Below are 24,617 nucleotides of genomic sequence, written 5' to 3'. Positions count from 1 at the left end.
GGACAGTATGCTGACCAACACAGGAACATCAGACAAAGAAGTGAAGAGGAGGGTAGACTCTGGGTGGAGGAACTGGAAGAAAATGACGGGGATCCTGTGTGACAAGAAAGTCCCAGGGAAAGTTAAAGGGAAGATCTACAGCATGGTAGTACAACCAGCCATGCTGTACGCAATAGAGACTGTACCCCAACAGGAAAACAAGAAAAACAACTTGAAGTAGCGGAGATGAAGATGTGTAGGTGGGCATGTGGATGAACAAGATTGGACCATGTGAGGAATGAGAAAGTGCGAGATGTGTTGGGAGTGGAGAGTATTTTGACCAGATGCAGAACTACAAGGCTACGCTGGTATGGCCATGTCGAGAAAAGAGACGATCAGTATGTGGGGAAACGGGTGTTGTATATGGCACCACCAGGAAAGAGAAAGAGAGGGAGACCCACGAGGGGATGGAGTGATAATATCAGAGATGATATGGAGGTCATCAGAGTAGTGAAAGAAGACACATTAGACCGCAGGCATTGGAGAAGACTGACTGCTGCAGTGACCCTGCAGAGAAGCGGGAGCAGGTAGTAGAAGAAGAAGAAGTTTTCAAGTAGAGTTTTTATTTCATCCTCGGTTGGTTCAGCAACACGCTCTGCCATTATCTCTACTCACGGTATATAAGCCGATATCCTAGTAGTAGAGTAGCCAATCAGAGCACGCAATTGCTCATATCCAGTGAATGTGGATAGAATAATTCAAGATATTGCCACAGTCACTATTTCAACCTAATATCCCATTATTTCAAGACAGTGTCATGATGTCATTATAACAAAAAAAAAATCTAAATTCCACACATAACCCTAGTTGAAACCAATTATGAACTACAGTAATGAAGTTGGCGGCACAGTGGTGTAGTGGTTAGCGCTGTTGCCTCACAGCAAGAAGGTCCTGGGTTCGAGCCCCGGGGCCGGCAAGGGCCTTTCTGTGTGGAGTTTGCATGTTCTCCCCGTGTCCGCGTGGGTTTCCTCCGGGTGCTCCGGTTTCCCCCACAGTCCAAAGACATGCAGGTTAGGTTAACTGGTGACTCTAAATTGACCGTAGGTGTGAATGTGAGTGTGAATGGTTGTCTGTGTCTATGTGTCAGCCCTGTGATGACCTGGCGACTTGTCCAGGGTGTACCCCGCCTTTCGCCCGTAGTCAGCTGGGATAGGCTCCAGCTTGCCTGCGACCCTGTAGAAGGATAAAGCGGCTACAGATAATGAGATGAGATGAGATGAGTAATGAAGTTCAGGTTGAGGAACCAGAATTGAGATTTGAGAGCCAGAATTCACACACCATGCTGCCATTTCAACATTTGGGTTTTTTTCTGGTGTTTTCCAATGGTTTTGGTGGCATAGTGGTAGAGTGGACTTTTTTAAGTAAAAAAAAATAATAAAGTGCCATCAAATTACATCCCTAATCTATCCATTCATTTTCTATCCCACTTATGTGTCAGGGTCATGGGAGAAGTTGGAGTCAATCCCAGCTGACTTCAGGCAAGACACAGGGTTCACTCTGGGCAGGTCGCCAATCTGTCACAGAGATAAACAACCATTCCCCCTCACATTCACACTTATGGGCACTTTTAGAGAAGGCAGTTGATCTAATCTGCACGTCTTTGGACTGTGCGAGGAAACCGGAGAACCCGGAGGAAACCTATGCAGGCACAGGGAGAACATACAAAGTCCACACAGAAAGACCCCAGTTGGCTGCGAGGTTCACGCTCAGAACGTTCTTGCTGTGAGGCGGCAGTGTGAACCAGTGCACCACGATGCCTCCCCATCCCTAATCTAATGATTGGTAATTTATTCAAACACTCAAGATTTTCACTCCTAACACTTACAGTAACCTAATTTCAGGACGATTATAACACTCCCAACTACAGCGCTTCAGAACTTCTTTATATTTCTGTACAAATCCGCTCACTCATATGAACTCGTGCATCATGAAAATTGAGAAATAATCACAGCTGTTTTGAAAAAGAAAGAAAGAAAGAAAGAAAGAAAATACCTGTGTTGTTTAACCCAAACAGCAGGGGGCAGGAGATGGCAAAGGACAGGACCCAAACCACCGAGATCATAACGGTGACACGGCGCTTTGAGCTGTACCGCGTGTTGTACAACAGAGGCATGGCAACAGCTGTGTATCTGCAGAAGTGGTCCAACGAGATGGGAGGGAGGAATAGAAAGAGGGATGAAGACAAAGAGTGTGTCAGAAAGACAATAAAATAGAGACATGCTATGACAGCAGTGACTAGTATGGCTGCCTTTCATTTTGACAGGTTTTTTTTTTTTCCCTGAACATCATTATAGTCTTCGGTTTTCTCCATGCCGTAGACAGCAATGACTTCAGCAAGTGCATGAAGTAAATCCTATCCAGTCTCCTGCAGTTTTAATTTATTCTCCATGTAACCATCAGACACTGAGGTGTAACTTTTATACACTCAATTAAAGCAAACCATCTCTCTCACACTCTCATTAGCAAACAAAAACCTGTTTGAACTACAATCTGCACATCATTTGGTGAGGTTGTTTCTCAGGATTGATGGTAATTTCATACGAGACCTACCTGTCAATACTAATTGCACACAGATTAAGAATGCTGGCCGTGCACATCATGACGTCCAGAGTGACAAAAATGTCACAGTGAATTTTACTGAAGCGCCACTCGCCCACCACCTGCAACACACACACTGAACTGAATCAGATCGCTGAGAAGGATGAGGATAAAAACACCAGTTAAAACCTTTGCTATGATTAATTATGTAATAGATTGTAAATGATAAGCATTTCAATATAATTCTTGGGAAATAGCCTCTGAATAATATTGACCTTAAAAGAGCATTTCATCTCGTTTTATCTGAATAGATGTACACAGATGATTACAATCAGCCCCAGGAGATTGTCTAGGAGGCAAATTATATAATTTCTCTCTCCCTTTTGGATTTATGGGCCCACCCTGCCTCCCCTGGCCCCACCATAGAACCGGGCCTGTTTAAAATACAAAGCTCCCTCCTTATGCCAGTTTCATACAGTATTTATGCATAGGAAATGGGCTTGAGCTCAATTCTGGTCTTCTTCCAAGCAAAACTCTGAGAAGGAAAGAAAAAAAAAAACACCTCCCAGATGCACTTAAATGTTTATTTAAATGCCTCAACTGGGAATGGTGTGTAGTGCTTTTACAGGAACATTTTTTAGATGCCATATGTCTGTTTGGATGAATCAGTATAAATGTACAAGCAATGAAACGTTGTTTGCATTCAATTTCCAGAATGTGCTGAAGTGCATTTTTTGTGAAGCATCAAACCTCCTGTTTGATGGCAAAGCAATATATCAGGAAAGTGAAGGAGACACTGCTGCTGCTGCAAAAAAAGGAAGATTAATGTAAGTTCAACATTTGTGTCAGTTCACTCTCTCTGAATATATATTGCCACATAAATACTATATATCTATACCTATATCTATATATTACATTTAAACCTATATTTCCTACAGGGGCGATTTCTCAGAGACAACAAGGGAAGCCGAGCTTCCCCTAAAATTCTCTCCCCAAACTGCGGCGTCTACGACGTTGAATTCTCATTAAAACAATAACTTGTATAACATAATATATGCCCAAGATTGTATTTATGTTCATAACTATCCTGTAACTTATTTGAGTGATGTCTGACGAACTTGCAGTTCGCTACGAGAATCACCTTTGCTGCCAGGCTGTAACCTTTCTTATTTCAATGGGCTCTATGGACTGGCAGCAGTGTTCCCAGATTGGGCGGTTTTAAGTGCATTTTGGCAGGTTTTGAATATATTTTGGGATGGAAAACGTCAGCAGTATCTGGCAACACTGACTGGCAGCCGGGTATCTGTTGCAGTCTATGAGACGGCTCTGAACAGCCAATTTTGGCTAATTGTTATTGGTTAAAATCAACAAAATCGTCACTTCCAGGGAAGCCGGGCTTCTCTGGGACTAAACGAGACAGTGGGAGGGACAAGAAGCCGGGCTGATGAAGGATTATTGGAGGTAGTGTTTGAAAGACATGAGGAGGGCGGTACTTCGGCGAGGAACACGGAAGTATGATTAGTCAGTCCCTAGCGGATGTCGAGAAAGTGTAGTCGTGTGCCAAAGTGCTGTCCGAATTTCTTTTCATATAAACGTTTCTTCTCATTGATGTCTCTGTACATTACTCTGTAAATAAATGTAAATATTACTCGTTGTGCTCTGTTAACTTTCATCCATTCTATCAGTTTGATCATTCATGAATTCACTCATTTATTTCATTTGTAGTTCAATCTGGTTGTAGGCTAGCTTGAGCCTTATTGGGGTCTGCAGTGCTAGCTGCTAACAGAAATTGGTGAAGTCTCTGGAAAGCACAACCAGCTGGTATGACAGAGTCACAGACCATTTTCTGGAAAAGGAGCGGAGGGCAGAATTTGTGTATAAATAGTGTTCATGTTCATGAATCTGAAGTGTGTATATTGTTCAGTAATGTTAAGAGAATGGTGGGCTCTGTGTTATAGGTTATACCTGGGTATAATATTCAAGGTTCTGTGTGTTGCATAGCCTACCTGGTTATGAATTTCCAGACTGTGTTGCAGATGATGTTCAAGGATGTGTTGCACAGCTGGGTGTTGTGTTAAAGACTCTGTGTTGCATATCAGGGTATGATGTTCAAGGCTCTTCGTTGAATAGCCAGTGATTTTTGGATGTTTGATATTTTTGATTAAGGATATGAGGCACTAGCCTGGCAAGCCAGACTATAACATGAAATGTACAAGCAAAAATACTTTCTGCCACTAGGTAGGGTTGTCTAGTTCACTGTGCTAATGGGGCACACTTTTCTATGCTTTGATATCCGGCCTACAGGTTTTACAATGAATGCGTAAAATGGGCTTCCCCTGTTTTAAAAACCAGCAGCCGCCACTGATTTCCTAGTGTCTTCAGCGAGGTTTATTGATTTATTTAAGGCCTAAAACATAAAACAGAAGGAGAAACAAATACATTTAAATTACAATTTTAGAGATTCACTTCAAAGTTTTAACATAAAAATCAGCTTCTTCCAATCAGAGTATATAACTTGTTTAAAAAACATTAGAAAACTAGAAGAGCACTTGGTAGAGTGCATACCAGGCTTGTAGTACTTGAGTCCAGGACTTGAATCTGACTCGCGCCCTAATTTTATGGACTCGTGACTTGACTTGGACTTGAGCACTGATGACTCCGACTCGTGCATTAACTGCATTCAGACTCGTAAATTGGAGATGAGGACTCAGATTTTTTTCTTTATTTTTTTGTAACATGCCATAATAATTTGGCACAAGATATTTATATCTACATTAATTTTTATACTAATTTTGTGCAAGAGAATGCACATTCACCTGTTCATACGTCATGTTCAGGAATAAACTAATGTTAATGGCGCTAAAATGCCTGGAGAGAACGCCCCTAGGATTGTCCGCTTCGCTTATACAGACTTCTCGTGCAGTGGGAAAAAACGCACTGCTATGTGTTCCATATGTAGAAGAACTATCGAGGAGATGACGGGGACAACCTTGAACTTCAATAGTCATTTGGCAAGGCCCCACCCAGAGAAGTAAGTGACACGCTATGTTCATTGCGCTGCTGATAGCGGGGCTTGCTGACCAATGAACTAGCTAGTGTTAACCCTCTCTCATGTTACTTGCCCTGTTGATAGTGGGCGGGGCTTGCTGAGCAATGAACAAGCTTTTTGTCTGTAGCCTATTAACTAAAATGGGGCAGTCAAGCAGTAACGTTAGTCCAACACAGTAGCAGAGATGGTTTCACATAAAAGCAGCAACAGTCACCATCAAATGATGCAGTTGGAGTCGTGTTCTTGGACTTGACTCAACTCAAAATTTTCTTTAGTAACTTGAACATGGGACTCGAGACTGGACTTGAACTTGAGGTTTAGTGACTCGACTACAATACTGGTGCATACCTCCGCTAAGCCACATATTCAGATTTGCATCAAAATGTAATCAATTTTTCCGTAGCCCAGGCCCCACTTTTCCTCCAAATTTCATCAAAATCTGTTGCCTACTTCTTGAGTTACGCTGTGAACAATCAAACAAACGAAGGCAAAAACGTAGCAACAAAGTTGGCGGAGGTAAAAAGTGAGAGTACCTGCAATAGCTCAGAAGCATTTATTGTGGGGTGGCACGGTGGTGTAGTGGTTAGCGCTGTTGCCTCACAGCAAGAAGGTCCGAGTTGGAGCCCCGTGGCCGGTGAGGGCCTTTCTGTGCAGAGTTTGCATGTTCTCCCCGTGTCCATGTGGGTTTCCTCCGGGTGCTCCGGTTTCCCCCACAGTCCAAAGATACGCAGGTTAGGTTAACTGGTGACTCTAAATTGACCATAGGTGTGAATGTGAGTGTGAATGGTTGTCTGTGTCTATGTGTCAGCCCTGTGATGACCTGGCGACTTGTCCAGGGTGTACCCCGCCTTTCGCCCGTAGTCAGCTGGGATAGGCTCCAGCATGCCTGCGACCCTGTTGAACAGGATGAAGCAGCTAGAGATAATGGGATGGGATGAGAAAAAGTCAGCCACCTTGAAACACCTACCATTCATACATCACACTTGTCTTTACTAGCCTACTCCCCTTTGATGGAATTATGACTGCTTATTATCACTCACTGAAACGCTTCTGCTTTTCTATGGATTCTTTAGTGCCCACACAATGATTCGTTCATATGCTTGGTAGATTCACACACAGGGTTAATTCCATGTCCCTAAATCTCAGTGGCTCAAATGTGGTACTGTGTAGGTGACCTTTGACTATTTTGGGTTTTTTTTTTTGCAAACTGCAATAAAAAGGATAGCATAATGCCAGTGCATGAAATGGCAATGTATGCAACCTTTTGCACCAAGGTAAGGTATTACTCACACTATACAGACACTGAAAAACACCCTTGAGCACTTGACTCCATATTTAAGTGCACTTTGGGTTGTTCTCCAAGAAGCTTACTGGAGTGAGGTGTTGGGTATCATGACCACATCTGTTCCCTGTGCTCAGCTTCAGTGGCTTATTGACCTCCTTGTTATCACTCACACCTTGCTTTCTTTCTCTGCACCCATTAGTGCACATAAATAATTATCTCTATGCTTGTTACACTTGAAGAGAATTCCCATTGCAGATGCACTGATACTGAGGAACCTTAGGGTTAATCGATCAGGGATGTCATGAAATGTTTTATTTATGTGTTAAAATGTTAGCTAATATATTTAGAAAGTGCATTAGCTAGCTACATTAGTTACTTTGGATTGAGTGGGTATAGTTTCACTTGGGGGGGGGGGGGGGGGACAGTTCAGTTCTATACAGTTTTTTTTGTTTCCATTGCACCTGAATCCTTTGTTGTCAAGGACCAATTGCAGCTTATCATCAAGAACAACCTGCTGGGTAAGAGCTGTTATTTTCACTCACCTCAGGTTGCTTGTAGACATTTTTTAGTAGCCAGCATTTGCTGGAATGAACTTCTCATGCTCCTCATGAGTTTGTTTACGATGTTTTATCAGGTTATTTATATCATAGAAAGATGTTGTAGGATCTCTGCTTGTTGTTTTCAGAGAGCACAGTTTGCAGTCTGGGTGGCACAGTGGTGTAGTGGTTAGCACTAGTGCCTCACAGCAAGAAGGTTCTGGGTTCAAGCCCAGTGGCCAGCAGAGGCCTTTCTGTGTGGAGTTTGCATGTTCTCCCGGTGTCTTTCCTCTGGATGCTCTGGTTTTCCCCCCACAGTCCAAAGACATGCAGGTTAGGCTAATTGGTGGCTCTAAATTGACCATAGGTGTGAATGTGTGTGTGAATTTCATTTGTCTCTATGTGTCAGCCCTGCAATGATCTGGCGACTTGTCCAGGGTGTACCCAGTCAGCTGGGATAGGCTCCAGCTTGTCTGCGAACCTGCACAGGATAGGCGGTTACGGATAATGGATGGATGGACAGTTTGCAGTCCGCTTTAATTGACAGAATTAATCATGATACACATCCAGGTCACTGTCATTTCATGGCGTCTGTTCTTTAGCATGACACTGAGCTGGCCTAGTGGTTAGTGTGTCTGCCTCTTGACTGGGAGATCATGAGTTCTATGCATGGTTGAGTTCTACCCATGACCATTGTAAAAATGGTACCTACTGGCATCTGGTGAAGCACTGCAATACAGATGTGAATAGGGAGTCAAGCTCTTGTGGTTACCAGAGGACTGGCCACCCAGTGTAACCATAGCTATGTGAGTGGCTGAGGGCTACTGAAATGGAGATCGGTGCCGCCTGATGTGCCTTGGGATATGGGGAGAGCTTTGATTTTGTTCTTTAGCATGGCAGTATCATGTGGTATCAGATGTTGGTATTACACAAGCATCGATATTGACACATCCTTAGTTCTGTTTCTTTATAGTTATTTATTTCCAGGTTGTACACTGGTACTGAAGTTAGAGTTCCTCACATTTCTACCATCTCAGATTTGTTCCTGAGCTCGGATAACTCTTGCGTGTTCTTCCATGTTGGTTTCCTTTAGGTTCTCCAGTTTCTGGCTGCCCTTCAAAAATCATTCTGGTAGTTAAATTGGCTACTTTCAATTCCCTCCATGTGACTTTGATGCTAGTTGTGCAGTGGTTAGCACTGTCACCTCACAGCAAGAAGGTTCCGGGTTTGAATCTCACAGCCAGTGGGGGCCATTCTGTGTGGAGTTTGCATCTTCTCCCTGTATCTGCGTGGGTTTCCTCCAGGTTTCCCACAGTCCAAAGACATTAGGTGAACTGGCTACTCTAAATTGTCCATTGATCAAGCCTGGAGAGGGATGGGCTCCACCAAGTTTAAATGCCTTAGACACACCAATGATGGACTTAAAATGTCATCCGTGGTGCCCCTACGGCTCTTGCTGGCTATAGAAAGAAGAAAACTTTGATGTTCTGTTATTCCTGCTCCAGATCCATGTATAAATGTTTCCATTTCCAGATACAAACTTTTTGACTCCTGCTTTCAGCTTTCTTTCTGTATTTGACCTTTGATCAATTTCATCTCATTCTCATTATCTCATCTCATTCTCATCTCATTATCTCTAGCCGCTTTATCCTTCTACAGGGTCGCAGGCAAGCTGGAGCCTATCCCAGCTGACTACGGGCGAAAGGCGGGGTACACCCTGGACAAGTCGCCAGGTCATCACAGAGCTGACACATAGACACAGACAACCATTCACACTCACATTCACACCTACGGTCAATTTAGAGTCACCAGTTAACCTAACCTGCATGTCTTTGGACTGTGGGGGAAACCGGAGCACCCGGAGGAAACCCACGCGGACACGGGGAGAACATGCAAACTCCACACAGAAAGGCCCTCGCCGGCCCCGGGGCTCGAACCCGGACCTTCTTGCTGTGAGGCGACAGCGCTAACCACTACACCACCATGCCCTTTGATCAATTTATTAGAAGATATTACAATTATGTTAGAAGGATATATTCTGCATAGTGCAGCAGGCTTTGGGATGCCATTATCATTGTGCCTGAGCACTTGTAATAGTTTTTCATTGACAGAAATGTTTCCAGCTTAATGCTGCTCATTTTATAGAGCATTGAAAAGTTCAAAGTATGTAAACGACTAATGAATCAAAACCATTTCTGTCTTTAATGCCTATCCTCACATTGCTAAATTGTAAATCTGTCAGAGCACTTTGTCAACCATTATTTCAAAGAGGAAGCACATCTTGAGCCACTCAGGAGACACTGTATGGCACGTATGTGTATGCATGTGACTGCTGAATGGATAATGGATTATCTGGCAACGATTATACTACAGTGCTGTTAAATTCTCGATTCTGATTAGTCAGAAAGTGTTGATTAGTTCTCTATAACAGCAAGTTTGACAGTAGTTCCAGCTGCAAGTTTTTAAATTGATGTGCTCATTATAGTATTTCTAGAGTAACAACTTACACAGGGACTTGAATAGAAAATCTCATCTCATTATCTCTAGCCGCTTTATCCTTCTACAGGGTCGCAGGCAAGCTGGAGCCTATCCCAGCTGACTACGGGCGAAAGGCGGGGTACACCCTGGACAAGTCGCCAGGTCATCACAGGGCTGACACATAGACACAGACAACCATTCACACTCACATTCACACCTACGGTCAATTTAGAGTCACCAGTTAACCTAACCTGCATGTCTTTGGACTGTGGGGGAAACTGGAGCACCCGGAGGAAACCCACGCGGACACGGGGAGAACATGCAAACTTCGCACGGAAAGGCCCTCGCCGGCCACGGTGCTTGAACCCGGACCTTCTTACTGTGAGGCGACAGCGCTAACCACTACACCACCGTGCCGCCCTGAATAGAAAATCAATGTTTCAAAAAAAAAAGTGTAATCATTGTATCCCAAAGTAACGGGATAAAGCTACCATTCATTGTTCCCATTGAGGGTGGTGTGAAAAGGCATAAATGACCCTCTACCTCTTCAACATTGACAAATGTCAAATGGTGATTGCACTGAACAATAGTATACTGTACTTCACACAATGTCACAAGCCTAGTGCTAGCTTCTGGAAGAACAGCTACCAGTGGATCAATGAATCAATGGGCTCTTGCACCATTTAAAAGGTAATTACTTCTAGGCAAGGCACTGGATATAAAAAAAAAAATTGCAACCAAAATGTGAAAAAAAGATACCCCGAACTGGTAAAACCTGTAAAGCCTTGTATCAGTAAAGATTTGTACCAGTGTAGATGTACTGCAGTTGGTTCGCTCCATGAATTGTTGCAAAACATCCAAATTAGAATGATGTGCTCATTATTTCTCATTTGCACCAGCAAGAGGTCTGTAGATTTGACCTATAAATGAGGCAACATTAAAGAGGACGTTATGTACACCCTGCTTACTTGTAGGGTTGGTAGCTGCATGGTGCAGTTTAAAATTAGGTGCCAAGGCCGTTGTTGGTATTATTAGCTCAGGGGCTGCTATGGTAGATCTGCCACAAGTCTCACCCAGAACTTAAATGACAGAGTGGCTGAAAAGAGGATGCTGGCAAAATCAGAGGCAGATGCTGCCCATCTCCTGGATTACCTTTAGCCACCTACTTATTCTGTGACAATGCTGTAGAGGTGCTATTTGGGGCATTGTTTCTGGCACCTCCAGCTGTGCCTGATCTTCCAGAACCAGTTACAGCCTCTGCATCAAGACAATCAGTATTAACGTAACAAAACGTTACTTAAAGACAAAGTGAAACTGAAATTTCTTCCGTAATGTAAAGTATTTCCAAGTGGAATGGCATATTTGGGCGCATGCAGCTTTGGTTATCCATTAGCTTGGGAAAAAGTGGGTGTTTCAAAACAAACATGGAGTGAGGTCTACAACCCCGATTCCAAAAAAAGAAATTGGGACGCTGTGTAAAACATAAATAAAAACAGAATGCAATGATTTGCAAATCCTTTTATGAAATCCTTTTCGACCTATAGTCAGTTGAATACAATACAAAGACAAGATATTTAATGTTCAAACTGATAAACTTTATTGGGATTTTTTTTGGAAAATACACTCATTATTATAAATTTGACGCTGCAAAATGTTCCAAAAAAGTTGGGACGGGGAAACAAAAGACTGGGAAAGTCATGGAATGCTCAAACAAAACAAAACACTATTTTAGCAGAGTGATTTACCTCGGTTTTAAAGTCACATCAGAATTTATGATTGTGTGTATATTGTTAAAATAAAACTGAATGGTGGGTATTAAATTTGCTGAAGCTTTTTTTTTCTTTTGGCAGGCAAAATTCACTGAAAATTCTCAAAATGAATATAAAACGGAAAATTAGCTGTGACCATCTACCATGATTTTTCTGAAATGTCTAAGATTCCGTTTTCATGTTAAAGGAACAGTCCACCGTACTTCCATAATGAAATATGCCCTTATCTGAATTGAGACGAGCTTCTCCGTACCTCTCCGAGCTTTGCGCGACCTCCCAGACAGTCAGACGCGCTGTCACTCCTGTTAGCAATGTAGCTAGGCTCAGTATGGCCAATGGTATTTTTTGGGGCTGTAGTTAGATGCGACCAAACTCTTCCGCGTTTTTCCTGTTTACATAGGTTTATATGAGCAGTGATATGAAACAAGTTCAGTTACACAAATTGAAACGTAGCGATTTTCTATGCTATGGAAAGTCCGCACTATAATGACAGGCGTACTAACACCTTCTGCGCGCTTCGGCAGCGCATTGATATGGAGCTCAGATATCAATGCGCTGCCGACGCGCGCAGAAGGTGTTAGTACGCCTGTCATTATAGTGCGGACTTTCCATAGCATAGAAAATCGCTACGTTTCAATTTGTGTAACTGAACTTGTTTTATGTCACTGGTCATATAAACCTATGTAAACAGGAAAAACGCGGAAGAGTTTGGTCGCATCTAACTACAGCCCCAAAAAATACCATTGGCCATACTGAGCCTAGCTACATTGCTAACAGGAGTGACAGCGCGTCTGACTGACTGGGAGGTCGCACAAAGCTCGGACAGGTACGGAGCAGCTCGTCTCAATTCAGATAAGAGCATATTTCATTATGGAAGTACGGTGGACTGTTCCTTTAATGTTGCTTGCTCTTGCCTCTGCTCTGTGCAATTAGAGGAGAGTCAGAGAATTTAGATATACCGTACGATGCCGGCTGTTCTTTTTCCTTGCATTGTTTAAGTGAGATTCCTGTGGGACTTTACACCCACCAACCACTTCATTAGGAACACCCATGTACAGGCTGTTTTCAAAAAAATTTGATGTCATTTCACAATCTAATAACTTTGCCAATTCTCGTTCAGTTGACCTCAAATTTCAACAGCATGTGTGGAAACAGGTCAAAATTTTAGATTTAATGTTTTTTTGTTTTTATCTTTTTAGGTATAGAAATGCCATTCACTGGAAAAGAAAAGGCGTTTTGTGTGTTAAAGTACGCTCGAACCAGTGTTGTGTAAAGTACTGGGAAATCACACTCAAGTAAAAGTATTGGTACCCTTCCAAAAAATGACTTTGGTAAAAGTCAAAGTCACTGACTGAAATGTTACTCGAGTTAAAGTCTTAAAGTATCTGACATTTCTTGCACTTAAGTATGACAAGTAATGCAAAAATAAATGTACTCAAGTAATGTAATTAAAAGTACACGCAAAAGTAAACAAGCAAAGGCAATCTCATCTCATCTCATCTCATCTCCTCTAGCCGCTTTATCCTTCTACAGGGTCGCAGGCAAGCTGGAGCCTATCCCAGCTGACTACGGGCGAAAGGCGGGGTACACCCTGGACAAGTCGCCAGGTCATCACAGGGCTGACACATAGACACAGACAACCATTCACACTCACATTCACACCTACGCTCAATTTAGAGTCACCAGTTAACCTAACCTGCATGTCTTTGGACGGTGGGGGAAACCGGAGCACCCGGAGGAAACCCACGCGGACACGGGGAGAACATGCAAACTCCACACAGAAAGGCCCTCGCCGGCCCCGGGGCTCGAACCCAGGACCTTCTTGCTGTGAGGCGACAGCGCTAACCACTACACCACCGTACCGCCCTGAATTTGTAATATTTTTAATATTTTGGTAAACTGAAGGTAATTTGTCACCAATGGTTCATGACAAGCAATTACACTGCTGAAAATAGAGGTGCACACACAACCATTATAAACAAGAAAAAAATAAATTGGGAGAAAAATGAAGCTGCCCATCTGGCATCTGAAGATGGAGACCACAGTTTTGACACTTTTTTTTCTCATTTTTTTCCTTTTGTTTTTTAAACTAAGAGAAAGTACTGAAAATTAGGCATACATCACACCATTAAGAAAAAAAAACATAAAGCTGCTACTGTTATTGCACTTTATAAGCTATGGAGGTGCATACACGACCAATTGCTGTCATAATAATCAAAAGAAAAAAGTAATTTGGAGAAAAATGAAAAACCTGAGAAAACCTCGATGTGTTTCTTTAGATTGGACGGGGAGTTTCTATAAGAAAGAATTTCCACGTTTTTTGGAAGGCATAAGAGGCACTTCATTCGATAGGACGAATCCTTCACATCAACGTAAGAGAACATTGTGTTCAAATATGGCCAGGGGTGCTCATCATCAGGTTCCTCTTCATTTGTAGCCGAAGTAGCTGCTGTCTCCGTCACCTCTTCCATCAGGGCTGTTGATTGCGAAGCTAGCTTTCTGCTTACTGTGTGAAGCCAACAGGTGTAGCCTATTAGCCTGGGCCCGCCCATCCTAAGCGTGATGCAACACGAGGGCCTGTTGCGAGCTTAGTCTGGCCAGGCAGGCTATCTACAGCTCTTCCAAGCTCCCGAAAAATCGGGAACCAATCAACTTTGAGCATCTCCAACGGCCCTGGGTAGAGGCGTGTTCAAGGCACTGACGTAGTAGAACTGCGACCGGAAGCCATAGATTGTTTACAGAATCTATGCCGGAAGCGCTTCATTCACGCTTCCGCATCTATTACGCATAGATGCTGTATTGAAAGCATTCAACGGGAAGTTCTCATTGAAAACGGAGCAAAAAGCAGCCCTGAAGGTATTTATTGAAAGGAAGGACATTTTCGCCTTGCTCCCGACCGGCTTTGGTAAGAGTTTAATCTACCAGTTAGCCCCATCGCGTCACATACGTCACAGGAAAGAGTGATTTGATTGGTTTAAGCTTCGTCACAGCCTTTTCTGGCTTCAACCAGTCGCAAACTGAGGCATTTCAGGGAGGCGGGTCAACCACGGGCTCTGGGAAACGGTTGGGCTTAATATCTTGGCCAGACCAATAGCTCGGAGAGCTTTGAAGTCGCGTTAGCCAGGCTAGTAGCCTATTGGTTGTCATGCGCAAGTGGTGAACAAGCCCAGGCACGTCCTGACTTCGTTGCAGTCAGTGGGGTTAAAACACGTTTTTTTTCCTTTCTTTTTTTGTAACGAGTAACTAAACGTCTCTTTGAAAATGTATTGGAGTAAAAGTATGCAATTAAGTTAAAAAATATAGTGAAGTAAAAGTGAAAGTTCTCAAAAAATTTGAAAACTCAAGTAAAGTACAAAATCTCCCAAAATGTACTTAAGTACAGTAGTGAAGTATTTTTACTTCATTACTATACAACACTGGCTCGAACACAGTCAAACAAGACTGTGCAGCGTGCGTTTTTGAGAGAATTCTTTAAAAATGTACTAACTGCAATGCAGATTTGGACATGGCAAAAAAAGTTCAAAAAGGAAGGCTGTCTGTGCAGGGCAAAAGGATCTGGATGACTACCAGCATTGGAAAAGACGGTCGAGCGGGTTCACGAATATTGAAAGTTTGTGAAATCGTTCATGGAATCCACGTACCTTTTGAATTTCTCATTCAAATTTTGAGGACTAAATCTTATATTGCTCAACATTAAAGTGCCATTCCACCATTGGATGTATTCTTTGGCATAAAATACAATATATTTTATGACAACATGACTAGACAGAGAAATCTTTTAGCTTCAAAATGATATATCAAACATAATTTTTTGACAACGACAAGTATATTAATTTTGCGACCAAAGTCACCTACCCTTTTAATTTCCGCGCGGTAGTGAAACGTGATGTCATCGGCAGGTTCCCCTTCTTGTGTACCACGTGTCGGTCTATTTTTAGACCAGGAAACCCCCAAAGTGAGAGAGTCATTTCTCCTCGTATATGGGGGCCAAAAAAATTGCGAAAAATTTTGAGTTAATCTTTCAGTTAGCTAGATTTATTGGTATTAGCTAGATTTATTGGTATTATTTTTATCGCGTTCTATCCGCCATTGCTGATATGTGCCACGTCACACGTCACGTGGTACACAAGAAGGGGAACCTGCTGATGACATCACGCGCGGAAATTAAAAGGGTAGGTGACTTTGGTCGCAAAATTAATATACTTGTCGTTGTCAAAAAATTATGTTTGATATATCATTTTGAAGCTAAAAGATTTCTCTATCTAGTGATACCATTTATATATGTTGTCAAAATATATTGTATTTTATGCCAAAGAATACAGTGGTGCTTGAAAGTTTGTGAACCCTTTAGAATTTTCTGTATTTCTGCATAAATATGACCAAAAACATCATCAGATTTTCACCCAAGTCCTAAATGTAGATAAAGAGAACCCAGTTAAACGAATGAGACAAAAATATTATACTTGGTCATTTATTTATTGAGGAAAATGATCCAATATTACGTATCTGTGAGTGGCAAAAGTATGTGAACCTCTAGGATTAGCAGTTAATTTGAAGGTGAAATTAGAGTCAGGTGTTTTCAATCAATGGGTTGACAATCAGGTGTGAGTGGGCACCCTGTTTTATTTAAAGAACAGGGATCTATCAAAGTATGATCTTCACAACACATGTTTGTGGAAGTGTATCATGGCATGAACAAAGGAGATTTCTGAGGACCTCAGAAAAAGCGTTGTTGATGCTCATCAGGCTGGAAAAGGTTACAAAACCATCTCTAAAGAGTTTGGACTCCACCAATCCACAGTCAGACAGATTGTGTACAAATGGAGGAAATTCAAGACCACTGTTACCCTCCCCAAGAGTGGTCGACCAACAAAGATCACTCCAAGAGCAAGGTGTGGAATAGTCGGCGAGGTCACAAAGGACCCCAGGGTAACTTCTAAGCAACTGAAGGCCTCTCTGACATTGGCTAATGTTAATGTTCATGAGTCCACCATCAGGAGAACACTGAACAACAATGGTGTGCATGGCAGGGTTGCAAGGAGAAAGCCACTGCTCTCCAAAAAGAACATTGCTGCTCATCTGCAGTTTGCTAAAGATCACATGGACAAGCCAGAAGGCTATTGGAAAAATGTTTTGTGGACGGATGAGTCCAAAATAGAATTTTTGGTTTAAATGAGAAGGGTTATGTTTGGAGAAAGGAAAGCACTGCATTCCAGCATAAGAACCTTATCCCATCTGTGAAACATGGTGGTGGTAGTATCATGGTTTGGGCCTGTTTTGCTGCATCTGGGCCAGGATGGCTTGCCATCATTGATGGAACAATGAATTCTGAATTATACCAGCGAATTATAAAGGAAAATGTCAGGACATCTGTCCAGGAACTGAATCTCAAGAGAAGGTGGGTCATGCAGCAAGACAACGACCTTAAGCACACAAGTCGTTCTACCAAAGAATGGTTAAAGAAGAATAAAGTGAATGTTTTGGAATGGCCAAGTAAAAGTCCTGACCTTAATCCAATCGAAATGTTGTGGAAGAACCTGAAGCGAGCAGTTCATGTGAGGAAACCCACAAACATCCCAGAGTTGAAGCTGTTCTGTACGGAGGAATGGGCTAAAATTCCTCCAAGCCGGTGTGCAGGACTGATCAACAGTTACCGGAAATGTTTAGTTGCAGTTATTGCTGCACAAGGGGGTCACACCAGATACTGAAAGCAAAGGTTCACATACTTTTGCCACTCACAGATATGTAATATTGGATCATTTTCCTCAATAAATAAATGACCAAGTATATTAGTTTTGTCTTATTTGTTTCACTGGGTTCTCTTTATCTACTTTTAGGACTTGTGTGAAAATCTGATGATGTTTTAGGTCATATTTATGCAGAAATATAGACAATTCTAAAGGGTTCACAAACTTTCAAGCACCACTGTACATCCAATGGTGGAATGGCACTTTAAGCCTGTTCAGTTTCATATGCCTAGACTATGTGGTTTCTGTGATATTTACATCTCAAATAATATCAAATTTTTTGAAACACCCTGTACTTTCTGTTTGATGCAGTTATCTAATCAGCCGATCCCTTGACAGCAGCACAATGCGTACAATCACGCAGATACAAATCAAGAGCTTTAGTTAATGTTCACTTCAAACATTAGAATGGGAAAAATTATTGAGATCTTAAAGTGTGACTTTCTTTCACTGTGGCATGGGTGTTGGTTTGAGCCAGATGGACAGGTTTGAGTATTTGGGAAACTGCTGATCTCCTGGGGTTTTCACACACAACAGTCTCTAGAGTTTACATAGAATGATGCGAAAAACAAAAAAACATCGAGTGAGGGAGCAACAGTTCTGTGGGTGAAAACGTTGTGTTGATAAGAGAGGTCAGAGGAAAATGGCCAGGTTGATTCGAGCTTTTTTGCCAGGAAGGATAGTCACTCATAGCAACTCTTTACAACCATGGCGAGCAGAAAAGCATCTCAGCATGCAACAGCAGAACAGAAGACCACATTGGGTTCCACTGCTGCAGCCAAGAACAAGAATCTTAGAATCAAGAACACGTTCCTATTAAAGTGGCCAGTGAGTGTATATTCACGTCTAAAAGCTGCCTCACAAATATTCACCCCCTCTGCATTTTCAACAGGATTATAAAACCAGAAGATGGTTGTAGATTTATCTAAGATAGCACAAGCAAGATTTCATAAGCGAGTAATTAAGTGAATCTAATGTTAGATACACAAAGATTGACATTTTTTAGATCAGGGGTGGCCAACCAGTTGGAGACCAAGAGCCACATTTTTTACTGTATTACCGCAAAGAGCCACATCATACACATGGGCACACGAACATCACCCATCCCTTCCTCTCTCTCTCTCTCACACACACACCTCTGCTCAGCCAGATTAATAGTAAATGTCACACACCAACATGTTTACTCCTACAGTACTAAGACCACAGGCTGAGGCCAGTCATTTTTAACAATGAACATTGTGTGCACTTACTATGCATGCTGCTTAGTGGGACTCATGGCATTACCAAAAAAAAAAGCCACACCATACACATGACCGCACATGAACATCGCCCCCCCCCCCCCCTCGCTCTCTCTCACAGACACACACGCTCACGCACCTCTGCTCAGCCAGATTAATAGTAAATGTCACACGCCAACATGAGAGAAATTTACTCCTTCAGTCAGTACTAATACCACAGGCCAGTCATTTACAGCAATCAATATTGTGTGCACTTACTATGCATGTTGCTTAGTGGGACTTCTGACATTCCTTGCCTTGAACAATCCTCTTCAAATCTGGCTTGTATTCCGTCGTTGCCACTCGAAGCAGTTCTTTCACATGGGTGTCAGTCAGAACAGAACGATGCTTTGACTTCACGTGTTTCATGGTAGAGAACACAGACTCGCAGACGTATGTTGACCCAAACATTGACAGTATCTTAAGCGCAGCCCGTTTCACATTCGGGTATTTTTCCAATGGCACACTTTTCCAAAACTCAATGGTGCCTTCCCTCAAAACAGGTTTCAGTTGGTCTTCCTCACGAAGACCGATCATCTCCAACTCAGCCGCAGCCTCATCTGTGACAAGCGGGGCTTTCAAACAGTCCATCTCCGCATTGAATGGGCCGACGAGGAACGTAACCTGTGGCCTTTTCAGTTGTATATCACGGAACCGGGTTACAAAGCTTTCGTGCAGGTTTTCAATTAGTGTTGCATATCTGGCTCCTTGCTTATTCAGGGAGGCGGGAAGCTTTGAAATGAGCTTATGACAACTGACATATAAGGCAGAATGGCTTGCCATTACGTTCAACAAAAAACTCTCCCACTCTGTTAAAAATGTCCTATGTTCGTCTTCATATTTTCGTTTTGCTGTGCATTTTTTTCATTGCCATTTTGAGAGGCTACTTGACACAAGATACACCTTGCCCAAAAACTTAGCGATTATCTCACGCACATGCGCATTTGACATGACCTGAAAATACCGTAATATACCCAAGCAAAGCGAAGATGCATTTGACGAAAATACCATACTGAACTCAAGCAAAGCGCACACGCACATAAAAAAAAAAACACAAACACAAACTTTGATATGAACGTAAGAGCCGCATGACACCGGGCAAAGAGCCGCATGCGGCTCGCGAGCCGCGGGTTGGCCACCCAAGTTTTAGATCAACATTATAAAAAAAGACTATTATTGCATGCATTGCAAAGCCTTATTAAAGTGGTGTACCTATATTAGACTTTAGATCAGCGTCAAAATACACTGTTTCTTTTGATTTGGAGGCTAGTTTGTATGGTATATGCTTCCATGGAACCTTTGCGGACTCAGTTTATAGTGTGGTACTGCATGTCCCAAGGACAAAGCAATATTTAGCAATTCCCTTGATGTAAGCTTATAAACACAGAGCCAGATCACAGTTGCCACAGGCCCCAATACAAAATCCTCCTCGGTCTTCTTTTTCTACAATTTATGACACGGAAAAATCCCAAAGACGGGCGTTCCCGTGTTAGAACTCATGTATTTCATAGACTGCCAGCTCCATGGTCCGTCTACTAACCTTATTTTGATCATGAATCAGTGAAGATTACTCGGCCCAACATGTTATTCAATTCAAGTTAATGATATTGATCTAAGGGGTGGCACGGTGGTGTAGTGGTTAGCACTGTCGCCTCACAGCAAGAAGGTCCAGGTTCAAGCCCCATAGCCGGCGAGGGCCTTTCTGTGTGGAGTTTGCATGTTCTCCCCGTGTCCGCGTGGGTTTCCTCCGGGTGCTCTGGTTTCCTCCAAAGACATGCAGGTTAGGTTAACTGGTGACTCTAAATTGACCGTGAGTGTGAATGGTTGTATGTGTCAGCCCTGTGATGACCTGGCGACTTGTCCAGGGTGTACCCCGCCTCTTGCCCGTAGTCAGCTGGGATAGGCTCCAGCTTGCCTGCGACCCTGTAGAACAGGATAAAGCGGCTAGAGATAATGAGATGAGATGAGATATTGATCTAAATCAGTGTTTCTCAAACTTTTTCAGACCAAGGACCACTTTGTCCCAAAAAAAAATTTCAGGGACCACCTGTCAACACCCGCCCCACACAACACACACACAGACCATACAGAGATGTGTACTATTAGGTGTTTTTAATTGAAAAAATTATGGTTAACTAAATACATTAAAGGCCTATCCATTCCATATCCTCCGTGGTTTTTAAAGGCAAAAGTATGGAGGTTTAAAATTCAGCAAACAGTTAATCAGAACATTTTATATCAATAGTTCAAAATTGTTCAAAATTAGGAGGAACATGAATGAACAAAACAAATTTTAGATTTTTTTTTTTTTAAAGATATCTTTTGGGCTTTTTTCATCTCCATTGGACAGAACAGCGCAGAGACAGGAAATGAGTGGGAGAGAGAGACAGGGAGGGACCGGGAAATGACCCCAGGCCGGAATCGAACCCGGGTCCCCGGATCTATGGCACAGCGTCCCATCCACCCGGGCCACGATGCCCCCACAAATTTTAGATTTAACAGATTACACTTACTTGTCTTCTGCTCAAAACTGACTCTTTTTTTTTTTCTTAATGGGAGGAGTGGTGCTGATGCATACTAAGCATCAATGATTTAATATCTGGTTCCAAGCTGGACAGCTTTAATCTGAGATTGGGGGCCACATTGACTCGGTTTCGCTTTTTAGTTTTCAACCCAGCCAGTGCTGAAAACCCAACCTCGCATCTGTATGTGGATGAAAATGGCAGGAGTGTTTTTAATGCAGACTCAGCAAGTTTGGGGTGTTCTGGCTGCACATGAACCCAGAAATTTGTTAGTGATTTTTCCCTAAATGCCATCTTTAGGGAGCCATCCGCTGCAATGTCCACTAGGCTGTCAACCTCTCTTGCAGATAATGCAGAACTGACACGTTCGATGTGGGTTTTGTCTCCAAATGGATTTCTGATCCACTCCAAGTCCATGTCTAATTCCGGAAAGTATCGTTCCATTTTTCTCTCGAAAAATGCTAATGGTTTGCCAAGGCATTCTGTGTGTTTCGTCTCAATGTGGCGCTTGAGTTTTGCTGGCTTCATTGCCTCGTCGGCTAAAATCTCATAGCACAGGACACAGTGGGGATTGGGATCTTCAGAATCCCCAGTCCAGAAAAATCCCAACTTTAGATATTCATTGTGGTATTTTCTTTTCACCTTTGCCGTTGGTTTAGTCTGCCGAGCTTGTTTTTCTTGTTCTTCCTGTGTTGGGGACTCAGTGCTAACTGAATCTTCTTTTCTTTGCATTTTCTCCTTATTGATGCTTGTGTCGGTAGTGTCAGGTTTTTTCCTCTTAACTGAACCTGTCAGCCACTTCTCCTTGTTGTTTCACTTTCAGTAAATTAAAAAAATCGCCACGAACACGAGCTAGTTAGGATTAGCCTATTATATGTTCAGAATTTTCGTTTGCTTGTTTTCAGGTCTGCCTGCCTGTTTGCCTGTGAGGCAGAGATTTGTGAGGTGACTGTTGCCTAGAGACGAGAGGCAGAATAAGAGCATGTGCACACTACAAGTTTTATGTGGTGCAAATTCAGATGCAGAACGCTTTTTAAATAATAATAATGATGAAATTACAGGCCCGTTTGATTGCCATTAAAAACAAGATTGGATAAATTTAACTTTCTAATAATGTTACAAAGCATACGCTAGCTTATCTTGAAAACGCTGACTACATTTGTAGATCACCTCGTGGACCACTTGAGGTCTCTCGTGGACCACCAGTGGTCCACGGACCACACTTTGCAAAACACTGATCTAAATGTTCGATTTTTTTCAACTAAGAAGGAAACTTCCAGTCTACTCTGCCGGTGCTGCCATTTTGGAAATCACATGATGCATTGCTGCACGCTGATTGGTTGAAAGCTGAGTGACGTTGAATTCGTCTGTGTTAGGGCTGGGACTGTTTTGGCCTCTAGAGGCCGCTGTTATTTCCTTTGTTTGGTCATGTTTGTTTTGGCCTCTAGAGGTCACCACTGTGTTCTGTGTTTTGTGTTTGTCTTATTGCCTGTTTCCTGGCCCGCCCTGTCCTTAATTAGTTTGTGTATTTATACCCCTGAGTTCAGTCCTCTTGTCATGGAGTCTTTGTGCTGTTATGTTTAGCTCCAGTTACCTCTGTACCGTGTTCCTTGCCTTTGTATTTTTGGTTTTGCACTTTGCTTTCCTTTTTGGACTTAGTATTTACTGTTTTTTGGATCTTCTGAGCGTTGGTATTTTTGCCTTTTCTTTTCTGGTTTTTTGGCTTTTGTTTTGACTTTGAACTTTTGGATATTTTTTATTTTTCCCTTCATCTTGAGTGTTTTGGATTATTTCTTTTTGGACTGTATATATTGTAAATAAACTTTTTGATACTTTTCTACTTCTGCCTCACGCCTCTGCATTTGAGTCATCCACCTGGTGGCCTAGTGGGGGTTTGCTGGATTATCATACCAGTGAACCAGGTTCAAATCCCAGCAAAACCCTAACAGTCTGCAAGAAACAACACACCAATGTTTTAAATATGTACTGTCAAAATGAGTAACAAAGATGGGACTAAAGGCTCACCACAGCACACCGTGTCATGGTATGGAAGGGTTGGAAATTAAACAAGTAGTGCACAAATCTAAATTTATGATACACTATGTATGTGGCTTCAAATCATTATTCTCAGGTTCATTTGGGCGCGCTGATTGGGGGACACTGAGAGGTAAGACAGCACAGCACCTAAGGTTCACGAACACTGTTCAAGCTTTGGCCAATCAGCGTGCAGGAATGCGCTGCCATGATTTTCAATCATGGCAGTGCCGGCGGAGTAGACTAACTTTTTGGCTTGATTCAGAAAATCGGCAGCAGGGGATACTAATATTGATCTGAAGTTGCTGAAATGTTGCTTCAGGAAACCTTTATTGTTTTGTGATCAAACGGAGACCGACAGATCGCATGTGGAGTGGGCCGTTCATGAATTATATGAGTAGCTTTGGGATTTTTCCGTGTCATAACTTGTAGGAAAAGAAGACCGAGGAGGATTGTATATTGGGGCATGTAGCAACTGTGAGCCAGATCACGTACAACAATGACTGTAGCCATAACAGTGCTACCATCTAGCTAGGACAAGATCACATGCTGATATAATTACTCTCAATAATAACTTTCAACATTTACTCTAACTATGGCTACCATCAGGGCAACTTGGCTGTTCTTTGCCTTGGAATATGCCACAGATTCACAATCATGTTAAGGTTCCCATAGTGACATACACAATGTCTCCTCTTCATTAATTGTATTCATTTCTTATGTGGTAGCCATTGATTAATTTGTCAATTTATACAATGATGCTTGACGTGACTTGGCATGCATCCACATCTTTACGTTTTCCTAAGTGTCTTCTGTATTTGATCTGAGCCTGCCTTATTAGTCTACAAGCATGTACTGGTGACTGACCACTGTAGGCTTTGCGGCTGTTAAAGATGAACTGGCTCATGACCTTGGATCCCAACAAACATCCTACAACTAACAAAATGGTTTTATATACTTATCTTGTTAAGCTCCTCATTTTCAGTCACTAATATTTTGCATATTCAGTTTATTTTTTCGACTGGGACTGTCGGCTTTCTTGTTTGCTGCCCAACTTGTGACCTGATTGGTTAGAAGAAGAAAAAAAAAGACACAATCACTTGAGGCTATTCTGGAAAGCTGGACTTTTTAAACTCCTGACACAAAAAGTTGAAAGCAGCACTTTTTAAATTCAATCGCTTCCCATCGGACTACATGTAGAGGAAATATGTCAAGTGTGAAAGGAGCTGGAGGGAGCATGATTTACCACTGCTGGAGATAAAATGAAATGGGTTCCTCAATACAAGGCACCAACAGGGCATGGGAACTGAGAAGGAAGATTGAGTTAATCCTGTATGATGACA

The 24,617-nt window shown here is 42.4% G+C and overlaps 1 protein-coding gene across 2 annotated transcripts in view; it reads right to left on the bottom strand.

The window, feature by feature from the left end:
• Positions 1–24,617, bottom strand: part of drd2b (dopamine receptor D2b) — a 42,171-nt gene that overhangs the window by 17,191 nt on the left and 363 nt on the right. For both annotated transcript variants that reach the window (XM_060912147.1, XM_060912149.1), the window contains exons 2-3: positions 2,590–2,699; positions 2,032–2,168 (exon numbers count right to left, since the gene is read on the bottom strand). In XM_060912147.1, coding sequence (XP_060768130.1) covers positions 2,032–2,168; positions 2,590–2,699 — 247 coding nt within the window. The remainder of the gene's footprint in view (positions 1–2,031; positions 2,169–2,589; positions 2,700–24,617) is intronic.

This window comes from Neoarius graeffei, chromosome 28 (genome assembly GCF_027579695.1).
Source record: "Neoarius graeffei isolate fNeoGra1 chromosome 28, fNeoGra1.pri, whole genome shotgun sequence".
Taxonomy (NCBI): domain Eukaryota; kingdom Metazoa; phylum Chordata; class Actinopteri; order Siluriformes; family Ariidae; genus Neoarius; species Neoarius graeffei.
This window is presented reverse-complemented; position numbering and strand designations above follow the sequence as displayed.